Here is a 21923-nt window from a genome sequence, read left to right on the forward strand (position 1 = left end):
GGTTTGAATACAAGCTTGTGCTTTACTTTGGATGCTTTTGGGGAGCTGTCTTGCTCTTGCTGAGCCGTCAGCCTGATGTGTGCTGGAACCCGGGCAGCTGCTTGGTGGGGAGCTGCTGCATCAGAGGAGCTGGTGGAGCTTTTGGTTTTCTTTGGGTGGTTTATACCCCAGGAGTGCTCTGCTCTTGGCAGGATAGCTGTGGCCTTTTAAAGTGTTTGAGCCCTATCCAGTCTGTAATCAGCTAAGCCACACCTGAGGGCCCAGCAAGGGTTTGCAGGGAGATGGTTTCCACCGCCACAGCACCCCTAGCCCTGTGGTGTGGAAGCGGTGGCAGGGTTTGGAGACATCCTTCCCTGTGTGCAGCTGGGGCTGCTCTTACTCCTAGCGACCATGGGCAGGGCATAATCCTGCTTGCAGGAGGTATGTTAGGACGGAGATGTGAACAGAAAGCCTGGCTGGCTTTGACTCCTAAAGAAATGTATGGTCTTCGTGGAGTGATGGAGGAGACAAGGAGTATCACACCCTGGCGCTGCAGCAAGGCAGAGAGGACCAGAATTCCCTTTTCCAGTGAAGTTTACTTTCTGTGTAAAGCTGGGCAGGCTACATAGCATCATGTCGTGGTTTTGGCTGGATTGGACAGTCGGAACGACAGATGGCCCCCCCACCCCTCAGAGATGAGAGGAAGAGATAAGGAGATTTACAAGTTTAGAAAAAGAGATAAACTACTTTAATGAAAATAATAATAATAAAAAATAAGAAAATAGTAAATAATAATAGAATAATAAAAATTAAAGAAAAACATATATAATATATACAAAACCGGATCCAGCTCCAAGGATGACAATCGTGTCACCAGCAGACACAGAGAGAATCCCAGACTGGAGTCAGTGACAGACAGGAGCTGAATTCCAGAACTAGAGTCAGGAATGCTCGGATCGGGATCAAAGGCAGATGAACAGACAAGGTCCTCCTCAGACATCGGCCATTGAAGAAAGAGCAAACCAGACCAGCCTTGCCCCTTTGATCCCCCAGCTTTTATACTGAGCATGATGCAGATGGGATGGAATACCCTGTTGGTCAGCTTTGGGTCACCTGGCCCGTCTGCTCCTCCCTGCAGGTGGGACCCCTCTACACTTCTCCGCTTCCAACGCTCTAACAGGGCAAACAGCGACGTTAGCTGACCTTGGTTGTTATAGCAATAAGTATAAGCAAGAGCCTCTGTGCATACCATTCCTTGGTATAATCAGGTCTTATCACTCTGAGAGTGAACAGTTTCTGAACAATATGCTGTTAATTTCAGACTTTAGTCAGTTAGAGGCCCAGCTAAAACGTAAAATTACAAATCAGAAAATTGGTTCTGTTTTACCTCAAACCAGGACACATCAGTACAACTTTCAGTTCTCTATCTGACAAGTAGCAATGCGTGCTTTCTCTGCCCGGATGTTAACTCTGGGGTTTAGGAACTGCTCTCACATTTATCTGTGTGTAAAATGTTAACAGATCATTTACCCTTTCTCCTCTAGGGAGGTGTTCCCTACAACTGTGCTTTGACAGGGAGACATGAAGATTACTTTTTCAAGTTAATTTGGGAAAAGCTTTCTATTTGTAACCAGAGGACAGGGAGAGTGCAAAAGAGTGCAAGGGAGATGTGGGGGACACTTTTGCAGGTCCAAGGCAATGGCTCTTATGCAGCAATAGGGGTGAAAAGGACGTGAGAAGTTGGCTTTAATTGCTTGTGATACAGCCAATGATGGAGAGAAAGTTGTATCGATATCAAGAAACTAGAGGGCTTTTATTAACCAGCATGCCAGATTGTATCCACACACAAGCATGTCACGCTTGGCCATTTAAAGCAGGGTTGAGCAGGAATGGTGGCCTTGAGCATAAATCCAAAGCGTGGTTCAGACTCACGCTGGTGGCTAAGCATTCAGGCATATTGCTAAAAAGGTCTCAAAGATGAGAGATGGAGAACTCAAATGTTTGTATTGCTACTGCTTTCCGAGGAAAATGGGAAATGTTGGAAATAGTTACTTCTCTTTCCTCTGTCATTATTGAGGATGTGTGGACTTACAGAACAGGAAGATCGAAGGCACCTCTTGGGACTAATCAGTCAAGAAAAACCCCATATGTGGTCACATTTGGAGTTTCCAACATAAGACATAATCCAGGGCAAGCCTGAGCGTGGATACTAACTTCTCCCAGTCATTGGGAATTGGGGGCATCTATCAGGGAGGGGTTTCCATCTCAAAAATGGTGAAGTCTCTTTCATTACATCATGTTTTATTCTATTTTCCCCTCTTTTTTGTTGGAAACCTGGAAGGTCAGAATTGTATGTGGAATTTAAGTTTTTGGAAAGAAATCTGAGATTAACTCACAACTTGAAAGCACAAAAAGTGGCTTCCCGCTTGTTTGCCCTAACCTGGAGCTGCTGCCACATCCTCACTGCTAGTTACGGCTAATGTGGCAGAGATCACTTGAAGGCTGTGTGTATCTCTGGATACACAGAAAACCAAATGTTAGTTGGCATTAGACACCATCAGGGTAGAACTCCCCACGGGGAGTTTCAAGCAATGTGATGTGTAGGCCTTTTGATCATTTTCTTGTGACTTATGAATGGTTAAGTGTGCAAGTCGGGTGCGTTTTCTGCTGTGAGAAGGATCCAGCATGGTGGCATGGTGCTGCAAAAAAAAGCCAGACTCCATGAGCAACATGGTTGTGTCAGTAGACCAACTTTGCAAGCCACCCACAAGCTTTTTTAGCAGCTCTTGCTTCACTGCTTTCAGTTGACCGTGGTGACAAAAGGATAACGTAGTGGAGTCAGTCTGAACTGTGGGGAGCATCTTCCCTGGAAAAGCCTCTGGAGAGTTCCACTAAGCAAAGATTCGAGGGTCAGTGCGTACTGCTGGTCCTCATGCTGCCAAAATGTGATCCATCTCAGAGAGCCTTTATGCCAAGCTAGTTGTTTTGTTCATGGAAATACCCAAATTCAGGGTCTCAGCCACTCCGGTAAAGTAAAAGTCCAAAAAGTGGCTAAAGAGAGGGAGAAGAGGGAGAAGAAGGAAAAAACCCTCAAAAGCCAAGTAAACTAAAAAGGCTGAGATGTTAGGTCCACCTGAGACTGAATTATTTTGTTGTCCCAGAAAGCTTACTCCAAATAGACAGTCCCAGGGGTGTTATCAGCACGTACTTCCTTTAGCTTCAGGAGTGGTTGTGGGTTTTTTTTGTTTGATCAAAAGTTCTTTTGAGCAAAAGCTTAATTTGGTTTTGCTTACCTGTGGTGGGGATGGGGGAGAAGGGTGTCACTCCTGTGAGGTGCACAGCGTGTCCAACAGAAGCATTTGTGTACCATCAGGATGAGGGCAGTATAGAAAATGTACAGCTGGAAAGAGGTTAGTCTTTGTAGGTTCCTGTGTGGCTGTTCTGTCCATCAGTGTTAACCTACCGTTTTGAGGCAGGGAAATGTGCCTGTTTCGTGGGTGAAAAAATACATGTCATTTTTCAGGAAGATAAAGGAATGGAGCAATAGGAAGCAAGGAAAGTCTAGCAAAATTATCCCTGCCTATCTTTATTTTCTTTGCTGAGTGTATTTGTTGCTGTGCTAAGCTATATCTGATTATATTAACTCCCCTCATTCAGCTGACATTTCCTGTGTAAAGCGAACCAGTGCAAAATTAAAATGAAAATCTCCTTACCTCGGGAGGAGATTACCTTTCCGAGCGTGACCGTGTCTCTACTGCTGGTGCTGGGTCCCGGTGGCCCAGCACTGAGCTGGGGCCCAGTGGTGGTAGGGATGGTAGGGAAGCACCATCTCCTCCAGCCATCTCCCTCGTTGACCCAAGAGATGTTTCACTCCAGGCTGTTCTATAGAGAAGGTGAGGACTGACTTCTGCTCCCCCCCCACCCCCGCCTCCCCAAAGGATTTTATTCAATCTTTCCTGGGTTTTCTTTATTTAACCCTGTCTGATAATGGGATTATTTTTTTTAAGTCATCAACGTTATGATTTCCTTTTAAATTTCCTTATTCTTGTTAATCTGGATATTACTATGTTTTTGTCGCTGATGGTGTCTTTAGCATTTCTTACCTCTCTCTGTCTTTGTGTCTCCTTGCCCCTTTCTCCTTTTAAAAAAACAAATGTGGCTTCTCCGAGAGATCTGTCTTTGTGATGGATGTGCCTCATCCAAGAACATGAGGGCCGCTTCCAGCGGAGGAGCAGGGATAGGAGCGGAGTGCAGTGTGCTGTGTGTGGGACCAAGCAAAGCTGTAGCTGTCGGTAGGCAGTTCAGCTCTGCCCAGCCCTGGGGACCACAGGAGCTGTGGTTTAGCTGACCTGTTAGTGTCCTGCCTCCCTCCCTCCCTCCCTGTGATGACCGATGTGTGCACCAGGATTTCTGAGATAATCCACTAGATCTCAACTTTGTTCTAAGACTCCCTTAAAGGAAAATTTCTGCTTTATTGCCCTCTAAAACAGGTTGTGCTGTGTAGGGTGTAAAGTTCCCTAATGTTGTTCCCCTTCTCCTAACTTCGGCCATAACCATTTCCAAGTAGGCAACTTCCGAGTAGGGTCTTCTTCGTCACCGCTCCTGGAAAGCACCTGGGAGCACCCTGTCAGGAAGACACTGTTGGCTGGGGGCCATTGTGGTTCTCCAGCACAGTGTACCCGAGTACCGTTTCTCTGTGCTTTCCTGGGGTGTCATCTAGGTCGTCCTGGCTCTGGTTGACGTTGGCCCGGTGCCTCTGAGGAGACTCTGTCTCTGGGGCTTGTGTTGTTCATAGCAAGTGACTCTGATGCTATCAGTGTGCCCCACCGGGTGTCGCACAGTTGGTGTCAGTGGCACAAATTCAGACCTGCTGTCTACTACTTGTCTCTCTTTGCTGCTGAACACCGGTTTCAGCTGTGAAAGGGCAAGCCATGAATTACTTTCCTCTTGGGCAGGGGGTGATTGATTTGAAATAAAAAGCCTTGCAATGAGTGTGGGTGAACTACTCCTGTTGTTGGTGCTTCTGGACACCTGTGAGAAGTTAGTGGAGATACTCGGGAGCAGGTTAATCATGCATGGGTTAGGGTGTTCTTGCCGCAGCAAGGCCAGACTGGGCACCGAGAGGCCCCAGGTACGTGCCTGAAGGGCGGCATGAACCTCTTTCCCTTGCAACACTGGAGTCCCAGAGCCAGCTGAGTCCCTTCACGGCTTTGCCTCAGAGGTGTGTTGCCGTGCCCTCAGTTTGCCACCTTTCTTGCTATTTGCTCTTTTTAATTTCGAGCAAAGCTAATTAAATTAATACAAAGTAATTATTTGACTGAATTAATGAATGAAGCAAGCCCTGTAGAAAACAAAGTGCTTCTATTTTAGTGCTTCGAACTCCTGCAAGTTGCCGCCTTTTTTTTTTTTTTTTTTTTACATTGTCACTCAAAGCGATAATTGTAGCTTGAAGTTCAAGTTTAATTTCATCATTGTGAGGCAAGTAATGGTTGTTTCTTTTCTTTCAGTGTCAGGAAAGACAAAGACAAATTTGAGTTCTGGGCAAGAAATAGAACAATGAGAATATTGAAAAGCCAAGTGACTTGGTAGAGCAGATATAGCACCCAGTACTAAATATTTAATGTTGGTAGGCTTTGCAGCAGCAAGGAAGCCTGAACCTGCCTCTAGAGCAGGAAATGCCTCTTTAGTTTGCAACTGTCGCATCATGTGTTTGGGATGGTTTGGTCTTAAGCGTGACGACTGTCATTTTTGTGACATTGTGTCATTGCTGTCATTTTTCTTAGCATACATTTTTCTTACGTGAAGTGGTTTATATCTTAAGAAATAGCATTTCCTCAGCCAAGCACCTGCAAATATCTGTGGTCTTAAACTCTCAAATGGTGTAAGGCATTGTGCTAAGAAGATCCTTGCTCTCTGCTGTCATGTAGCTCCTCAGTCCTCCAGAACTGCTATTCACAGACACTTTATTAGGTTCTTGCACAAGAGGGAGAAAAAAGGTGTTTAACGGTCCCCTGTAAACTGCAATAATGACTGTTTTCAGCCTGGTTTTTACAGTTAAGGGAATAATTATTGGAAACCAGGAATGAAAAATGCTCTGTTCTTATACCCTGTCTAGTTGGGCCACTCTTCTATTTTGGGTTACTAGCCCATGCAGAATTTTAAGGCATGTAGTAGACATTGTCTAGAGAACCTCCTGATCTAAATAGGCAATATCAGTGCAGAATAGGACAGAGAAATTTTTGCTATCTTTGGTTCACAGTCTGAGGACACGGAAGTCTTTAATGTCTAGTCCAAAGTCTTATGTGGCAGAGAGCAGCAGAAGACATGTTTTTCTATAGCCCTGTATTTTTTTCTAATGTCTACGCTTTTCCCAGTCCTTTACACTTGTCACAATCGTGCATGCTGCAGGCAAGGGAGTTCCAGATGCGTTCCATGTTGGTTCAACTCTGTGTTTCCAGATGGAAGTAGTTCATAACAATATCGAGTCCTATGGGGGAGAAAATACACCCTAAATGAACCCTGGAGAAGACTGAGCCCTTGCAGAGACCAGGAATGTCATCCATAGATGCTGTTCACTGCTGCTTGGGAGGCAGGTGAACTTCAGTGGATCCCCAGCCTTGATGGAAGATGTCAGTTGGGTTAAAAAGTAAAAGGCAATTCCAGAGGCTGATCTTGAAGTCCTTAACAAGTATTGTTCTCGTGGAGGTCAGACTCTACAAACCCAAAGCTTTGCACCCAAACGGAGACGTGTCAGCCAAGCCAACAGGAGCAGGAACGGCTCTATCCTTGTCGCGAAGCCTCTGTGAGTCAAGCACAAGATGTTGAAGCTTCTCAGCAACACTGAAGCTCTCAGGATGGAATTTCAAAGTCAGAGAGACCATGAAGAACCTCTTGGATATCCTTTACACAGGGAGGAACCTTTGAGCATTCTGAGAAATGTCCTTTGGGCTACGAGATGCCATTAGGACAAGGAGCTGTACTGCATCTTCCCGAGCGCTGTCTTTCACTTGCTCTGTTCGAGCTGACAGTGGCACGAGAAGGGGTCACTCTAATGAGAGACAGCCCAGCCTTGCAAGATAGACAAAGTGGATAAACTTGGGGACAGTGAATAATTATTACTGTTTATGGTGGGAGGATAATGTGAGGAATTTTTTTTTTTTTTTTAAAAACTAAAGCCTTCAAAATTTATATATTGCATTCACATTTAAATATTGCAGAGAGAACCAAGTATTTTTGCACCCTGGCACTCTTACATCTCACATATGCCTCTTCTATTTAAAAAAAAAAAAAAAAAGAAAAAAAGGAATGGCAAGTGTGGTACATTCTGAATTTTCACAGAGGAAAAAGGACTTCAACAGGGGAAAACAAACAAAAAACCCCTGTTTATTCCCGATTGCTGGAAGCTTTAGGCCCTGGGAAGTGAAGTGGTTTGCTCTGTGGTATGGAGGGACCCTAATGCAGCGCTAGGAGGTGAACAGCCCCTCAGCTTGCTGCATGTCCACAAGACCACCTTTATTTCTTGGAAAACGATCGGTTTGAGCTCCACAGCCATTGCAGTATGTCTAATGCTGAGAGGTTTTCGGCAGTAATTCATGACCTGCTAAGACCTGCCAAATGCTTAGATATCCAGACGCTGTAAAAATGCAACAAACAGCAATATCAGGGTTAACTTCACTTCCTCAGTGGGCTGTGTTTTGTCTGGGCTCTGAAAGCTAGATATAAATATGCAAGCTTGCAATCTGCTCTGGGATTTCAGTGTTCCTGGCTGTAATGAGGAACAGAGATTTTTGCTTTATTTTAATGTGATTCCTGGAATAAGTGACCGTGGTTCTCGGAGGAGCTTAAATCTATCTCCTTGGCCTTGGAGGACAGCGCTGCGCTGGAGCGGGTGTTTGCAGCAAAGCAGGATGGCAAATGTGGGCTGGAAGGAGCTGAGCGCAACGCCTGTCTCTGACTGCTGTGCCCTGCACTGGGGGATGCTGTTTCATGGCCGTCTCCTTCCCGCACCCATTGTGGTCAAGGGCACCTGGATAATGCCCTGGACTGGGATGGAGCGGGGAGGCCCCATACAGCAGCACACCTCATGGCTGCGCCTGAATTCCCCTAGACCACAATTTGTGAGGTAGCTGACTGATAAAATAGGTGAACAGCTGTCCAAAAGCCCCAGTAGTTTACCTAGGGTCACCCCATAAATCTGTAGCAGAAACCAGAGAGGAAAAAAAAAACCCCAACAACAAACCCACACTACTTTTTTTTTTTTTTTTTTTTTTTTTATAACGTCATCTCCACCAACTATCAAATTGGGCTGTGTCCCATTTAATATCCAGGTCTGTCAACTCTGGCTGCTGGCAGAGACTCCTAATTTAGGTGGTACCACCACAGGCAAGGGTTTTCCCTGAGTCTTGGTGTCTGGAAGCCCGGTCTGTCAGGTGTGCAGAAGTCCCTATCACCTGGCTGTTGTATGGGGCAGTGCTGGATTTGTCATGTAAGCGTATCTGCTGGGCCTATCCGCATGAGAGGATGCGTGAGGTAATAAGAAGGTAATAAGAAGCTGTTGTGCCACAGTGTTTAATTACCTCAATCTACCTGGAAGGTATTCATGCATTGTTAGTGCTTGCTGGGGGGATGGCGGGGGGGAGGCAAGGTTCCATCCGGACCTACAGACACAAGGAGCACCAGCAGCATCAGTCTGCTGCGTGTTGAGGATGTTGTGGCAGTTGATTCCTGCACCTCAATGGAGTGGGGTGGAGTGAAGCAAAATCTTGTTGACAGCCAAGCAGAATGGGGTAAGCAGCCTTAGGCAAGCTGGCGTGGAGCTGTAGGGAGCAGAGCCCATCTTCCAGTGGTGCTTTCAGAGGTGAATCCTCACGCTCACAATTTATACGCCCCCGTTTTGGGATATTCCTGAGTGTGCCCAGCATAAAATGCCGAGTTTCCTGCTCTTCAGTTCCAGCTGTTTTTTTTTGTTTTCTGGAGTGCTTCAGAGAAATGAATCAGTTGTTTTCCAGAATGAGATGCTGAATCAAAATAGAGCTTTAAGTTAAGAGATCCTGATGTTGTTTTGCCAGGGCGACCTCAAGCTTGGCAGAGGAGAGAGTGGGAGGGCTTGAGAGCCTCTGCCATCTCTGTCTGCCTCCTGCTGTCTTTGGGAAAATCTACCCGTTTGTGATCTTGTGGGAGAAACTTCATGAGATCACCCTGTCTTTGAGGGCTGTGGACACCACCTGCACTGAGCAAGTTCCCACCTTGGTGACTGTTTCTCCCGGCAATGCTGATAGTGCTGCTAGTTGCAGATATGGGACTGAGGCAGTTTCATAATTAAGGGTAAATCTGTCTGTCTGAAAAGGGTGCTCTTGGGTTTCCCTTGGGCTGGCCTCGCACAGGCCAGTTCTACTCCAGCTGGCTGATCTGGGGAGCTGAGCAAATCTGGAGCAGTGACGTGGGTAGGTTTTGAGACAGATCAGTCCTCTGGTTGAGCTCAGTGCTGGCCTGGGGTGCTGTGGTGGGGCAGGAGGGGGATCCCCAGTGGTGGCACAGAGGATGGAGGAAGGCAGGAGGTCTGGCTGAGCAGGTGTCCTGCTCTGCATGTCTGCTGGGACACAGGGCAAGGACAGTGAATGGTGGAAACACTGGGAAAAGTCAGTTGGAGAAGGAGTAGAGCCATAAGAGTCTGGAAGAAGGTCAGAGAAGAAATATAAGGAGAGACAGAAGAAAGCAGGAGACTGATCTGGGGAGTGGTGATAGGTGGGTATGGGCAGGAACTGTAAGGAAGAAGGAGCTTAAAGAAGGTGGGAAGAATATGGACTGATGGATGGTAGAGGAGCTGCAGAAGATGAGGAAAGGCAGCAGCAGAAGAGATGTGACCAGCAAAGCCCATTTCTTGCAAGAATCTGGAACCAAGTTTTTTAATCCCAGAATCTTAGCTCTTTTCTGCCGTCTAGCTGTCAAACTTTTTGAGCAAGTGTGTGTGTCTGTCGCTAGTACTGGATCTGCACAGCAAAGCAGAGTCCTTTCTGTGAAGTGTTCCCCTGTTAGTGCTATCCTTTGTCCCCGGAGCTGCACATTTGAGACCACAGCTGTGCTGGTGAGCCAGGACCGTGGAGGGGAGAGGCTGCTCCACTTCCAGTGGACTGAACTTATTTCCAATGATAGTTTTTGTTTAGAAAACTTAAGAAATTGTCTTAAAACCAAAAGCCTATTCATTTGAAGGATGTCACTAATGTTACAAAATCAAACTCCCAAAAGTCAGGAAAGGCTGAATTTTTGTGTCTAAAATTTGTCCCTCCTATATGTTCACAATACAGACCTGCAGATCAGCAGGAACAATGGCAGAAAGATGTTTCTTTTCCAGCCTGCCCAGCTCAGAATACTGAAGTGGTGGGTGAGGAATCTGGGGCTTTGGTCTGGTCCTACGCGTGTTTTTACCTGCACTGTCTCTCCTCCTGTATTTCACCTGTGAATGTGGGGTAAGGTGAGGAAAAACAAGTCCTTCAGGGAGAGGCTCCAGTGTGGCACCCCAAAGGGCTGATGGTAACTTGCACATCAGGGCCATTGCACACCTTAGCTACGGAGGCGTCCTATGTTCCTGCAGTGGGCACGCAGGGCTGAGCCCAGCAGCACACGTGGCTTTGAGCTGTGCTGTAGGGGGGAGTGCAGAACCTGGATGCTAGTGACACAGACCCTACAGAAGGCGTAATGAAGTCTGGCTGATTTTTCCCCCCAGATTGCTTTCATACCCCATGTTGTGCCAGCACAGCTGTTTGTGGGGTGCACGGCAAAGCAGATTTGGGAACTGCTCTGGCTGGAAAAGGACTATGTGGAAGGGAGTGCTGGAAAGAGGACAGGCTCCCATTTGAGGGGAAGAACTGCTTAAATCTGTGTAAAGGCTGTTGTGAGCATCAAACTGCAGGTTGCCTTTCATCTTGTGTCATTTGAGCCTAAACAAATTCCTTCCCTGTGTGTTCCTTCTCCATTGAGCGACTGGGGAAAAAAGATGAAAGGAGGTACAGGTTTAGGTGTCTCTTTGCCAGCTATTGGAGAAAGTGACTTTCTTCCTGCTCACCCACCTCTGCTTGTTCGTTAACTGAGAGGTGTGAGATGGGAGAGCCCGCGGGGAGGCAGAATACTTACTTATTACTCCTGCTCTTACACCTGGTATGTATTCTCGTTTGTGAGAATAAAATTGGTTGGTGGGACTGGTGGCCATTACAGAGCTGGTGAAACTAGCGGGGTCCTTCCCTCTCTCTGTGTACAAAGAGATCCTGAGCAAAGGCAAGCGACACCCTCTCCATATGGCACCCAGCGCTTTTAAAGCTGTATTTGTATGCGTTTGGTACATCTGCTTTTGAAAACTCAGAAATGTATCTGAGAAATAGAGAAATATGTATTGCGGCGTGAACACCCTGTTGGGGAGGAGATGGGGAAGGGGGATAGATCAGGTCTAGCTGTGTGAGCTGCATGGGAAGCTGTCGGGGACAGCTGTGTTTTCTGAATGCGCTGCTCCTCCTGGCCTGCAGCCCTTGGGAAATCCCTCTGAGAAATAGTAATAATAATCTGCTGGCAGTAGGAGGGGTGCGGTGCGTGGCAGAGCAGTAATGGTCCGTGCCACCTGCGTAAGTGTTTGAGGACGGGCTGCACGATGAAGCCAAGCGCGATTGCTAGCCTGGGCGCTTGAGCAGGGTATTTCCTTGCCGCATTACCAAGGTGGCAACTGTCTCGATGAGAAGAGTGCTGCCTTTTGGCAGGTATCTTCATGGTAGCAATAAGCTTGGAATACAAAAGGCCGAATTTATTTTTTTCGACAGATGCTTTGCTGCGGCAGCGTCTTGCTCAGCCCATGGTGCATGGGAATCTGCGTGGGAGAGCGACATGGTAAACAACCTGCTTTGTAAGGCTGTTGCAATTGGAGAACTTATTAGCAAGCTGCCACATGGAAATCTCAAGAGTACCAGGGATCGGCTGTGTAATCAGAGCTGAGTATGCAGCCGGACCACTTGGGCTGGATCAGTGCAACTGCTGGGTGACCAGTCGGCCGGGAGAATCCAGGTGTTGCAGGGAGGTGATTCAAGTGTTGGTCATCCTTCTGGGTGAGCACAAGGTCAGCGCAGCTGCAGGGACCGGGGAAAGGCTGAGACATTGCATGACAGCAGTTGAAGGCCCCGACAGCAGAAAAAGGGGTGTTTAACTTGTCCTACTTAATTAGCTTTCCCAATGAATTTGTTCCTGTCTAGATTCCAGTTGAGCTTTGGTTTACAATTTGCTTCCCCGCTGAAAGGTGCAGTGCCCCTGGTGAAGAAGGCTTGAGGTTTTGTCCTAGGGATGGCTGCTGTATTGAGGAACGTGGTTGCCATTTGTAGAATTGCTGCAAAACTTTGAGCCCCTCTGGATACAAGCTGCTTGATACTCACATTTCAGACAGCTTTCTGTTGGTCCTGGTTTCTGGGGGCATTTTGTCTCATGTTACATAAAGAATATTTTCTTGGTGCTCCTTCTTTGAGACAGATGTTAAGCCCGTGTCTCTGGTAAAGTTGCACTGCTTAAACATAAAGGCATGAATTTTAAGCAGATTTAGCTGATTGTAAAACGTTGTATGGACACTCTTGTTTTAATATCGAAGCGGATGATTTTAATTCTTAAGCTTGACCACATTGCCCCAGAGAAGGATGTCCCCAGAGAATCTACTTAAAAATAGCTTTAAACTGCATCTGGTTAAAAATAAGTTTAACTTGGAGCTCGTGCTTCCCTGTGTGGGTAGGGCCTCCTAATAGCATGTTGTGATACCTAGTACGGAGCCACCTACGAGCATGTGAGATGCTGATGGTTACAACATGCACGAGCCCCGAGGCGCTGGGAGCAGGGGAAGGTTCAGGATCTCCCTGCTGTTCGCCCAGCCTGCCAATTCTGCTTTTCTCAAGGATTTTGCACAGGTGTTGGTAGCTTTGACCTATAAATGCTGTCACTCTGTTTGTTAGTACTATTTCTGCTCTGTAGCCAGCATAGTTTGAAATCTTCTAAAACTTACAGTGCAGTGGGTTCCTGGTGCATGAATTAATCACGGAAAAGATCAAAGTTGCTTTGTTAGTTTTATTTTCCTGTTTTTAATGAATAATGTATTTAAATGGTTTCCTTCCCTAATAAATCACATCTCAACATTTTTCTCTCGAGCTTAATAGGTGGGAAGGACTAACAGGAGGTTTTACAATGGAAATTCACTTGCCTAAGCACAAGGAAATAATAATGATTATATTTGGCGAGGGGAGGAGGGAGAGAAATCAGTTCGTTAAGGCTTTAATGGGCAATGCAGTAAGAAGTACGAGGTACTAGTATTATTTGCACATCTTAAAGTCAGGAGGAAGATTGTCCCCATCTGATGATAAAATGAAGACTGCAAGCAGATGCGCCGTTCTGCCTGCAGCTGAGGAGGGGAGGCAGTTATTACTACCCGTTTCTCATTGCTTGTGTAGGTCAACTTAAATTTTTAATAACAGGGATTTTTATTTTTTTTTCTCTGTTGGCTCTCTTACCTGATATCACTGTGACAGGACTGGGCTATGGGGAGTTTGCAGATGGGAGTCATGACGGCAGGTCTGAGGAGGGAGCAGTGGGGCTGGGGCACAGGTGTCTTCACCCAGCTCTGCAGCTGCTGGAAGACCATGTTTGAGGACATCCAGAGGGAAGCACATATCTGCTAACTTGCTAGATATGACCTGACTAATTTATCTTGCTTTTCCAAACTGCACAGGTACTGTGTACCTCATGCTGGGTATGGGGCAGACGCGAGCTGGCCTTCCAGTTACAGTGCCTGTCTGGGGCTCCAAAGGGCTCAGTTCAGTGCTCAGGTTTCTGTCTCCCTCAAGTCCCTCCTCTAATTTAAAATTAAATCCTTCTCTCCTGGCATCTCTTCTTTGCGCAAGCTGAGGCAGTTGTTCTCAGCTGTTTTCACCCCAGCCTGGTCTCTCTTGCAAACAGAAATATCACGAGGTTACCATCTCCAAACAAATGCAAAAACTTGCAGAGATGGAATGATAAAATGGAGCAGAGGTAAAACCTTTCTTGCTCTTGGCAGAGAAACAAGCGCAGGGTGAAAAACGGGGCTGTCCCCTTCCTTCTCTCACAGTGGCATGTGACTGTAAAGGGAAGGGAGAGCGAGGTGCAGGGAAGTGGCTATCCCCTGCAAGCACATCCTCCTTGGCAGCCAGCAGCTTCTCTGTGCCTGTGGCCTGGAAAGCACAAATGGGCAGGCATACAATGATCTTCGTTTGAGAACCTGGTCTCTTATGGCAGGGGGTTGCTCATGTTTGCTGAAGTCTTTTGTTATTCTCAGTATCCGATTTGTTCAGTTCATTGTTACTCACTGCAGCAATGAATGGAAACACTTTTCCATTCATATTTTTGAGCCTTGTGCAACATGCTGCAGTGCCTTGTTTCGTAGCTGTCAGCACCTCAAGCAGACTTCTAAAAAAATTTTCCCAGAAATAATTTGTAAAAGCAGATCTGGAGAATAATATTTTTGAGCTGCCCTGTGCATGTCTGAAAACCTGTGTGGTAACTGTGATTAAAACTCTATGCAAAATAACTTGTGTGGTATTCATAACTGGTCGGTAGACTTGAAGCAGCAGCAGAATACTTGTTTTAAGAGTTTCTCAAGCGGCCACCTTCCTCCTCTCTCATGTTCTCACAGACCTTATGCAAACAGACAAAAAGCAGCTATTCCTCCTTCAGTCCCAGCACTAGGCTCTACCCTCTGCTCTGCAGCCCTCTCCCCTCCTGCACGTGCGGACGGCTCCCCAGCAGCAGCCACGTACTGGTCCATCCAGCTCTGCAGAGCTGTCCTCCTGTCCCTGGCACTGCTGCATCTAAGGGCAAGAGACTGAGTGAAGAAAACTGATCCCCTGGAAAAGTCCTGGACCTCACTTCCACACTGCTGAGGTGAACAGTGAGGTTAGCAGTGACGGATAGAGCACAGCTGTAGCTGGTAAGCCTGGGAAATGTGAAGATGTGTCGTCTCAGCTTTGCCGTCTCACCTGCTGGTGCCACCAGAGCTTTGGTGTCATTGTGTAATTCTAGAAATAAGCCTGTGATGGGCTTTTGTAGCAATACCTGAGCACTGTCATGCTCACTAATACCGTTGTGTGAACTTCATCAGTCCTGTTCTTGCTGCTGCCGTACTGAAGCATCGTTGTTCAGCCTCAGTACTCAAATGCTGCTAATCACTCAGAGCTGAGAATAAAAGCTGAGATAAATTTATGTCCTAGACCTGTCAGGAAGACAAGGAAGATGCATCTGCCCTATTTCAGTACTTGGATGAGAAACAGAGACCTTGTCTCGAGTGCAGAATTCTCTGTGATTCCATGCAGGGATGAATACATGTTTTTGCATGACTGCTGATAATGCTGTTTCATACTCAAAAGTGGCAAAACTCTTTCTTGGAGTCAGAGCATCGTTGTTCCTGTTACATTGATGGGTTGGCATCTTAAAAGGTGAACTGTCTGTTAACATGGGTTTTCCGTCAGGTCCTAGTAGAAGATGACCTAGTCCTGCCAGCACTAGCTGGCTCTTTCTGTGGTCTTCATACAAAACTTTACCCAGTTTCAGAGGGGAAAACAGCAGCTGGATCAAACATAAGGCCCAGCCAGTGTTTGATGTGCCACATGTTTGCTTTGCAATGAGCCTCTCCTGGGATTTGAACCGATCTGATTTCATGCGCAGACTGGCAGAAGCAGCAGAAGGACAGAAACTTCGGTGGACATGAAGTGGAAGAGAAACCCCCTATGGTTATCACGATCTCTGCGGATGTGGCTGTTTTCCAGCTGGCCGATTCACTCATCCAAGTGACTTTTGAGGGGAGCTGAAAGAGAAAACTTTGCAGTAGTTAGGAAAGGCAAGGCTTTTAATCTGCAGCACTAATACTAGGGAAGCAGAACAGTCAGCAATGGAAATACCACTTTGGGTCATAGTCTTTAAAGTATTTTTCCTTTTCAGAGTCAGGCTGTCAGCTGCTTCTTCAATGCTGTGTTGTTTTTACAATGTTTTAATTAGTAAGGCTTCCTGTAGTTTTGGCCATCCATGGGATTATGGTGATAAAAGTCCTGGTGAAAAGATACCAAGCCTTTGTAAGGGATTTTTGTCATAAGATTTGTGTTTTCCAGTTTGGAAAATAAACATCTTGGTTCAGCCTCTGTATTCAGTAGATGTGAGGAAGCCCACTGTTAGGTAAATATTGAGAGAACACCTACATACTGATAGCCAAAGGGGCGCGTGTGTGTATTCATTCCCCCCCATTTACTTGATTTGTTTTATATCTTCTTTTCCTAAAACACCCGCTACTAACGATACCCACTACTACTCACCGTTAGGGCATGGGCTAGATGAGTGTTTAGCCTGATGTGAAATTGTTGTTCGGTGCTGCAGTGCTTGGGAGAGGCGAGGGGTCTGTCAATCTTCTGTCTTGCTTTTTACAGTCTAATAAGTCCAGTGGTTGGTCTCTGCTCCGTGCTCATCCATCACTTAATGCAACGGGATCTTGCCTGCAGTGCTCCCAGGGGAGCACAGGATAACCTCTGTGTACTGTTACTAATGAAAAAGGCTTAATTAAGTTTTAATCTATTAGCATTATTGCTTTAAGGCTTTTTACATTGCTTTTTTGAATATCTTTGGTTCTTTCAAAGAAAAATCCCATTGACGCATACGGAAGTGTAACACTAGAAATTGTCATGTACCCAAGTGACCTTTGCCGAGCCGGTGTTATAGCAGTGGTTGGTAGCGCGACAGCGAGTTTGATTTCCAATAGATGAGACCTGACAGGCTTTAACTAGTTGAGGCAAATAGTTACACACGCAGCACTTCATTCTGCAGCTCTTCCTCTTGTCTTACTGCTGTAGATGTCTTAACGCCACCCCTGTAAGGACTACAATGGAATTACCCCCTGGAATAAAAAATGGGGGGGGGGGGGCAGGGTTGAGGAGAGAAAGGGGGGATCTCTGGCTGGGAAGGGCAGGTTCAGGTAAGCTCCGGGGGCAGGTAGGGCAGGGCAATGAGGTTGCCCAGTGGGTGAGCAGTGTGCTAGTGTGTGCAGTTGTCCTCAGATGACTTGGTGGGTTATTTATTCTCTCTCCCTCCGTGTGCATAATTTCCAGTGCCATAAACACGTGTTAGGCATGAGTGGAGAGGAGGAAAGGGGAAGAGGCTTTCTAGTGTTTCACTTTGTAGTTACTTTTGCACATAGCCAGGCACAGTAAATACCCAACAGTTACAGGCATCCAAATTTAACCATGGATGTGGACAACTCCCTTTGAGCAATTACTTGCCTGTTTTTATAGCAGTATTTGGACATTTGAACCATTCATGGTGGTTGTTGCTTTACCAGAGATTAGAGGGTTTTAAAATTCTGGGTCTCCTAAAGTGGTCTAGATCTGCTTTGTTTTGTAAAATGCTCTCCACGTGCAGAAGGAAAATCTATATTCTGTAGGGAACTGGTCAGAAGACAGGACAAGAGTGTGGAAAATGTCTGTGATGACTTTACGTCCTGTGACGCTAAAGGTGAGAGGCATGAGGGGCTGCTGTGTTGGCCACCCTGTCAACTAGCAGGCTTCAGTGCTGCGTTGATGGTTTCTGCACGCAACCTCTCACCCAGCGGCACTGGGAGCTCGGCAGCTGAGGAAGTGCCATGTTGGTGGCTGGTCATTAGGAGGAAGATGGTTTCGGTAGCGATATGTTGCACCATTTCAAAAGCACTTGCGCCTTGTTGGAGTGTTGAACTTGCCCGCCCTATGGTGTGGTGTGTGGGATGGATGAGCGCCCAAGCCCTCTGAAAGAGGGATGTATTCTGTGGAATGTGGTTGTATATGTCAATGCACTAGAGCATGCGGTGGATGGTCTCCTGCAGCTATGCCTGGGCCTGAGTTGTGGCTGAAGTTGTGCTGTGCTCTCCTCCTTTTCGCTTGAGACAGCATCAGGAAATGGGAAGAGCAGCGCCCAAAAGAGCTGATGGTGAATGAAAAGTAATTCAGGTATTGCTGAAGTCAGTCTCCTGCTTAATAATACTTAGATTTGTTATAATGTAATGTGAGGTGAATGTAAGCATGGGTAAGGATCACCTGGAAGATGTGCAGCATCTGGAGAAAGTTAGCAGGGTAATGCAGCCAAGTAGTGTGGGAAAATGTGAAATTTGAGGAATGTTTTAAATGCGAAATATGCTTTTAGGGAAAAAAAAAAAAGACAAAAAACTTGTGGCATGTGTTTTAAGATGGAAGTTGCCGTGCTGCATGAGATGTCTGTGGCTGGAGAACAGGAGATGGAGTATAGCTTGGAAGAGAAGGCTCAAGGCTGGCCACGGGTGTGATCCATCAGTGCAGGCAGCATGGACACTTCCTCTATCTCCCATAAGAAAGCAAGTGCCTGTCATTTTTTAGTCTTCCTGAACTATTTCAAAATTGCAGTCTCTCTGAAGCCAGGCAAACCACAGGGATGCACAGCAGTGTCCCACTCAGTGGCTTTGTGGGCTACCCTTGGGTGTCCCCTGTTCCTGGTGCAAAGGACTGGTTTGCTCTTGGCTGTGTGTGGGCTGCTTGCTGTGTGGGAGAGCACCAGGGGGGCAATTACCACGTGCTGGTCCTTGAGGGGAACCGTAACAAAACCAGCAACTACATGAGCTAAATTGGGAACATATTCTCTTAAACTCTGGTAAATGTGAGTGCATGAACTTAAAGGGCATCAGCTGCTGGGCTTCTAACGGAGCAGCTGGTGTGAAGCAAGCTGGTAACTGGATTGCCTCCCTAGGTGGTTTACTTACGTGCTCACCCCCCGCTCACAAACCCTGCCCTTCCCTTTCCGTGCCTTGCAAGTTCTCTTGTATGTGTTGGATGCCAAGACAAGATACTTTGCCAGTTGAGGTGTTTGGCCCTGATTTAGGAAAACACTTAAGCATATGGTTTAACCTAGATCAAGGAGATGTTCTCTTGAATTTAAAGGTGGGCAAGTTCTATAATGCTGTAAGGAAATTTTTATTTATATATATATAAAAAATTAAATAATTCTCACGTGAAGTTGCAGGAGGTTTGCGCTCAGTGAAGCAACTGGCTCTTGACCTTTCTTTTGGGGAAGAGGGATGAACTGGTTTACTGCTTGAAGTTCTTCTTGCCCATGTTTCCAATGGTGGATAATGAGACTATTGATTTTGTGCAATGACGATTGAATGTTTGGAAGGGATATGGAACCTCTGTGCATCGGCTCTCACTTCTGGAGATCAAAATGACATCTCATGTGTGGGAAAGAGGCAAATTATTTCCCAGCTGCAGGGTTCCTCCATCTTGCTGTCGTGTGTTTCTGGCTGCCCACTGACAGAGGCAGGATGCTGAACTAGATGGACCAGTGTTCTGATTCAGTCTGGCAGTTCCTGTGGTCCTCTGAGTCCTGTTGACTTCAGTGAGAATTAAACACATGTTCGAGCACTTCTCTAGAAAGGCAGGCTGTTCTGCGCCAGCCTCTCTGCCCAGCTGCTTGGCGCTCTGTAGTAAGGAAAGGAGGTTTCTGTTAAGTGCTTGGTTGGCCCTACCACATCCTCTTTTTTTTTTTTTGTGTCTGTTTTAATGGGAAAATCCTAATTTTTAGCGTGCGCTTCCATTTTAAAAATAAACGCGAGCTGTCTTAAAGTCAAGCCATGCTCCATGTCGCAGTTACGCCATTGGATAGGTGGTTTCCATTAGTGCCTGTAGAGGGGACGCACGCACAAATGGCTGGGAGAACACAGCAGAAAAAAGCCCTTGAGCTTTATGGCTGGCTGTGCTTCTAAACCTGTGTGGTAAGAGTACCAAGAGGAATACATTGTACGTTCCTCATAGCCCTTTGAAGTGGCTGGGTTAAGTACTGACAGTATGGCTTCCCTTATCTCCGCTTCTACAAAGAGGACTGGGAAATTGGCCTGTGATGTGGGACTCTTACATTTCAAGCCTTGATCACGTTGACAGCTTTTTCCCTCTTCTCCCCCCCAGCATTTAATCAATAAAGCTAGTTGAAAGCAGGGAAATGCTCTGCCCCCTTTTTATGGGTAAATGAAGCGGTGCGGTAACAGCTGTGCTCGGGTACTGCTGCCGATCCACTGCTCCAGGATGATCAGATGGGTGGGAGGTTTACAGAGCGCCTGTCCCTTCCTGTGTCATGGCATCCGTGCAGGCTTGGCAATAGCTGGCGTTTGTCTTGCATCCAAGTCCGGACTCAAAACAAGAGTCCCTAGTACATACACTGGTGCAGACTCACCTCCAGCAGGCTCCACTGTGCATCCCTAAAGTGCATTTGTTAGGAGGACCTTTCCTTCGGAAAGCAACTAACTTGAAAACTGCAAATTTAATTTCTTTCTCTGAGGCGAGTGTGCCCCAGATGAGGCTTTGATCTATGAAGCTCAGCTGAGTCTGACCTGATCTGTGCAAGGATCCCAGCACAGCTGGCTGTGATTTGCAAGTCAGATGGCTGCTGCTGTGTGGGAATGGCTTTCCTGATCTAGAGCTCAGTTCTGCCTTTTGAGAGCGACTTGTTTTGTGTAAACTGAAGTTTGCTAGGAAATCATTATATGGCTGAATTAAATAATAATAAAAAAAAATATTAAGTTTTTGAGACAATTCAAATTTGAATGCTAGCAGTTCCTGGGTCCCTGCTTCCCAGACCTTTAAAATATTAGATACCTTTTGGAAAATGAGCCCTTTAAAGAAAGCTGAGAGTGGCGTGTATTGGCAACTTGGCAATCCTTGAAAAAGTAGACTGTGCCTTTTTGTCCAATACAGGGAACAAAATTGCTACAAATGGCGATACCGAAGCGTAGCCTGAGAATACTGAGTGTGGATAAACCCTGCTCACTGAGCAAGGCACTGCTTTGGCTCGGCAAGCGGGGGGCTGCTCAGTTGATTGCACATAGTCATGTTTTCAGGTGTTATTGCCCAAAAAGCTGTGAGTTATAACAACTCATTAACCTTGAGCTTCTGGTCTGTTTACAGCTTGTGAATTAATGGATTAATGACATGTCTGAACATGGGAGAGGAGCGAGAGGAAGATGGGAAGAGGCAGTTATTTCTGCATGAAGAGTGTAATTTTGAGCTAAAGGGGCCTTTTGCAATTAACTTCCTTATCCCAAATGCTACCCTCATTCTAGACTGTGGTCCCCTGACTTCTATACCAGGGATGTAATTGTGGCCTTTGAAAGCATTTTGTGCCATAGCAAAAACAGGAGTAATAACTGTGCATGACAATGTTAATGTTTTATTGCTTTTTTTTATTCCTATCCCATGCACAGGGACCCTCCAGAGGGATCGAATTTTTAAGAACCTCACTCGGAAACGCCAGCGGGCAATGCGAAGGCGAGTGCATCAGGTGAACGGGCACAAATTCATGGCTACCTACCTGCGACAGCCAACGTACTGCTCGCACTGCAGGGAGTTCATCTGGTAAGAACGGCTTGAACATGGTGGTGTGGTGCTTCCCGTCCCTTCGTGTTTTGAGGCCTGACATACCACCCCCGATCCTGAATCAGTCACTCAGCACTTTACTAAGGGCCACTGATGTGATTCCCCATGGCCATCAGGTTTGGCAGGGTAAACTTATGTTGCAAACTGGAGTTTACTGCAGAGAGACCAGAGGTGATGTGTATCTTGGATGCCAGAAACAAACTGGGATGGTGTGGGGATGAGGCAACGTTCCTCACTTGTAAGCAAAGGTGTTATTTTGGGGGTGGGGGGGAAAGTAACCCAGGCAATCTGTAGAAAGACCCCAGCTATTAACTTGAGTGGAGTTTTGAGATTACACTGAGAAAAAACAGTTGCTTGGAAGACTAGTGAAAATGCCTGATAATAGAAGAGCCATCAGAGGTGTGAGGTGTGGGGTGGAACATATTGGGGAGTAGGCAGAGCAGGGAGGAAAAACTTAAATGTGTCTCAAAAGAGCGTGGAGTGGGAGAGATA

At 46.4% G+C, this 21923-nt stretch overlaps 1 protein-coding gene across 1 annotated transcript in view; it reads left to right on the forward strand.

The window, feature by feature from the left end:
- The window catches only part of PRKCH (protein kinase C eta), a 118158-nt gene that overhangs the window by 28802 nt on the left and 67433 nt on the right, over positions 1–21923 (forward strand). Inside the window, exon 3 of the mRNA XM_074583707.1 lies at positions 21260–21410. Within this exon, the coding sequence (XP_074439808.1) occupies positions 21260–21410 (151 nt within the window). The remainder of the gene's footprint in view (positions 1–21259; positions 21411–21923) is intronic.

Source organism: Larus michahellis, chromosome 4 (assembly GCF_964199755.1).
Source record: "Larus michahellis chromosome 4, bLarMic1.1, whole genome shotgun sequence".
Taxonomy (NCBI): Eukaryota; Metazoa; Chordata; class Aves; order Charadriiformes; family Laridae; genus Larus; species Larus michahellis.